Consider the following 3,292-nt stretch of genomic DNA (forward strand, 5'->3'; position numbering starts at 1 on the left):
TTAATCACTAAGGATTTTAGCGAGAAACAATTCTGACAGGCACATATCACTGAGAGTTCTAAAGATTTCACTCATTACTTGGAAAAATATTGTTATATATTCCAATTACTTAGAACTAGGCAACAAGGGAGTCTTTCCTGATCAAGAATGTCCCTAAGGGGCTGGGGTACAGCTAGCTAATAGATTGTGTGATTAGCATGTGAAAGAGCCAGGTTTCAATCCTCAGCACAAACATTTTTAAGAGAAATAAAAATAACTTTAAATCTTCCAAAGGAAAAAAACAAAACAACAAAACAAAAACCCAAGCTTTTCCTTGAAATAGAAAGGTATAACATCCAGTAAGTTGTTACCATACCTAAGCTCAATTATTTTCACATCTTTAAAGAAATTCCATCTATTAAGCTTGTTCATCCCCAGATCTCATTTAGTTACAAGTTACAGCTTCAGGAGCTGGACAGATGGCTCAGTGGTTAAGAGTACTGGCTGCTCTTGCAGAAGACCCGGGTTCGAATCCCAGCACCCGTATGGCAGCTAACAATCTTCTGTAACTTCAGTTCCAGGGGATCCAACTCCCTCTTCTGTTCTCCACAGGCACTGTACAACATGGGTGCACTTACACACATGCAGGCAGGCATAACACTCATACACATAAAAAAAAATTAAAAATCAGATAAAAACAACTTACAGCTTCGATGATACTGGCCCTAATTTCAATAAGGCAATTTATAATTTCCATGAAAAGAAATATGTTTTCTTCTTCATTCAAATAATTTGTATGCATTAGTTAATGAATTTTCTACTAGTGACTAACACTTACACACATGCAGGCAGGCATAACACTCATAAACATAAAAAAAAAATAAAAATCAGATAAAAACAACTTACAGCTTCGATGATACTGGCCCTAATTTCAATAAGGCAATTTATAATTTCCATGAAAAGAAATATGTTTTCTTCTTCATTCAAATAATTTGTATGCATTAGTTAATGAATTTTCTACTAGTGACTATATGATAATCTAAGGTAGCTGCATGTGTATACGTGTGTGTGTGTGTGTGTGTGTATGTGTGTGTGTGTGTGTTATGTTTTCTTCTTCATTCAAATAATTTGTATGCATTAGATAGTTAATGAATTTTCTACTAGTGATTATATGATAATCTAAGGTAGCTGCATGTGTATACGTGTGTGTGTGTGTATGCATGCACCATGGATCAAACCCAAGGTCTTACCCAGGCTAGGCAAGTGCTCTACCACTAAGCTATATCTTCAGCTCTAAGGTAATTCTGCCACCACTAGAATGTATCATACAGTTCTACCCTTCTTCACATCCTCTCTTGATTATCCACTAATTAATGAAACAATGTCCTAGTCTCTTCAAGACGTGGGTCTCTTTCCTCTAAACTATCCCATACACCAAATGACAGCTTAATCTCTCAGAAACAAAGCTAAAAAACAAAAGAAACCACTAATACCTTGGAATTAGGTACCAGCTGGAGCCTGTCATGCAGGGCCCTCTAACACACACCTCACCTGTCTCCAGCTTAAGTCCTGTTGAGCTCCAGCTAAGCCAGTTTTCCCAAGGGCTGTTCTACAGCTGTGCAAGTTCCCGTCTTTGTTCACACCCTTTCCTTTTCTTTTCAGTAGGTGCTTACCAAAATTTTATAAATCTGCTTATATCCCCTTCTAGGATACTCCCAACCCCCTTTTTGCAATTTTTTTGAGGCAAGGGCTTGCTATTTAGCTGAGACTACCCTAGAACTCATTGTGTAACCCAGGCTACCCGGGCACTAGCAATCTTCCTGACTCTACCTCTTTGGATGGGGGGATTACAGGCCTGTGCCATCATATGCAACTTAAATGCCACTCTCTAGTGAAAACTTTTTTTTTTTTTTGGTCTTTTTGAGACACCGTCTCCCTGTAGCCCCAGCTGTCCTGGAACTCACTATGTAGACCAGGCTGGCCTTGAACTCACAGAGATCCACCTGCCTCTGCCTCCCGAGTGCTGGGATTAAAGGCGTGAGCCACCATGCCTGGCATAGTGAAAACTTTTTTATCTGTACTGGGGATATAGCTCAATGGTAGAATGCTTGATTTCCAACACCACACACACACACACACACACACACACACACACTACTCTTATCCCTCAAGCTGATATGACCTCTCTCCTCCTTTTGAAATTCATATGTTCTGTATTTTTGTGCTGTTATATACCAGCTCTTCATTTGTTTATATGAAAAATAATCTAGCTTTCCTTCTGTACTGTAAACATGTTGGAATAGAGATTATCTTTCTTTTTTTTGGCAAGGGGTGTGTGTGTGAGATAGTCTCCCTGTAGCCACAGCTGGCCTGGAACTCGCTATGTAGACCAGGCTGACTTTGATCTCATAGAGATCTGCCTGCCTCTGCCTCCTGAGTGCTGGGATTCAAGATGTGCACCACCATGTCCATCTTAGAGATTATCTTTCTTCTTAGCTTTCCAATACCTGCAATAGTAGAGGGAGATATGCCCATGAACCTTGCTTTTTGATGTACAAATCCATTAATAAGCTTTCTAATTTGTTAAAATACAAATTTTGCCATAATTTCAGATGTCCTGTTTACATGTAAAACAGAACACAAAGAGAAAACAAGATGCCTCTGGTACCACTTATATGTTCATAGAACCCAGTTTTAAATCCTTCTGTGTATTTTTCACACGCTTTTTCCCCTGAGATTATTTCCTCATAAGATTATAAGGACCCAGAGGGCAAGTGAAGTATTTCTTTCTGTCTCGGAACAGATTTGAGCCTGCCTGATGTGGGGCGGAACAAGCTGCGTACCTGAGTCGAAGAAAAGCCCCCGTAGGCATTGCGCTGCTTGGACAGCCAAGCCACTATGCTGGTGGCCTTGGATACTTCCGCTTGAGTCAAGCTGGCCTTGATAAGTTGAGCCAACAATACATATGCTGTGAGTTCCACATCCAAAGCCTGAGGTTCAGACCAAGGGCTGGCATCAGATGAACGAGTGGGTTTCAGGCTCCAGTGAATGGATTCTCCTACAGAGAAAGAAGCATCACTGCAATGGTTTGGGAAGAAGTGACTTTTCCATTTTCACCCAAACATCACATCTTCGAGTAGAGAAATACCAGCCAGGAGACAGTTGTGGGTTAGAAAGCAATTATTTCTCAGAATTGGCTGATTTAATTAGCCCTAAGCTAATTAAATGTGCATTTGTATGTGTGATGTGATGTGTGTGTGTGTGTGTGTGTGCTTATTACATCAATTAAATACTCTTGCCTGCAGAAATACAT

At 40.1% G+C, this 3,292-nt stretch overlaps 1 protein-coding gene across 1 annotated transcript in view; it reads right to left on the reverse strand.

Moving 5' to 3' along the window:
• The window catches only part of A2ml1 (alpha-2-macroglobulin like 1), a 43,139-nt gene that overhangs the window by 5,740 nt on the left and 34,107 nt on the right, over positions 1 to 3,292 (reverse strand). Inside the window, exon 28 of the mRNA XM_008825496.1 lies at positions 2,823 to 3,037. Within this exon, the coding sequence (XP_008823718.1) occupies positions 2,823 to 3,037 (215 nt within the window). The remainder of the gene's footprint in view (positions 1 to 2,822; positions 3,038 to 3,292) is intronic.

This window comes from Nannospalax galili, unplaced genomic scaffold, assembly GCF_000622305.1.
Source record: "Nannospalax galili isolate Female #2095 unplaced genomic scaffold, S.galili_v1.0 scaffold589, whole genome shotgun sequence".
NCBI classification, from domain to species: domain Eukaryota; kingdom Metazoa; phylum Chordata; class Mammalia; order Rodentia; family Spalacidae; genus Nannospalax; species Nannospalax galili.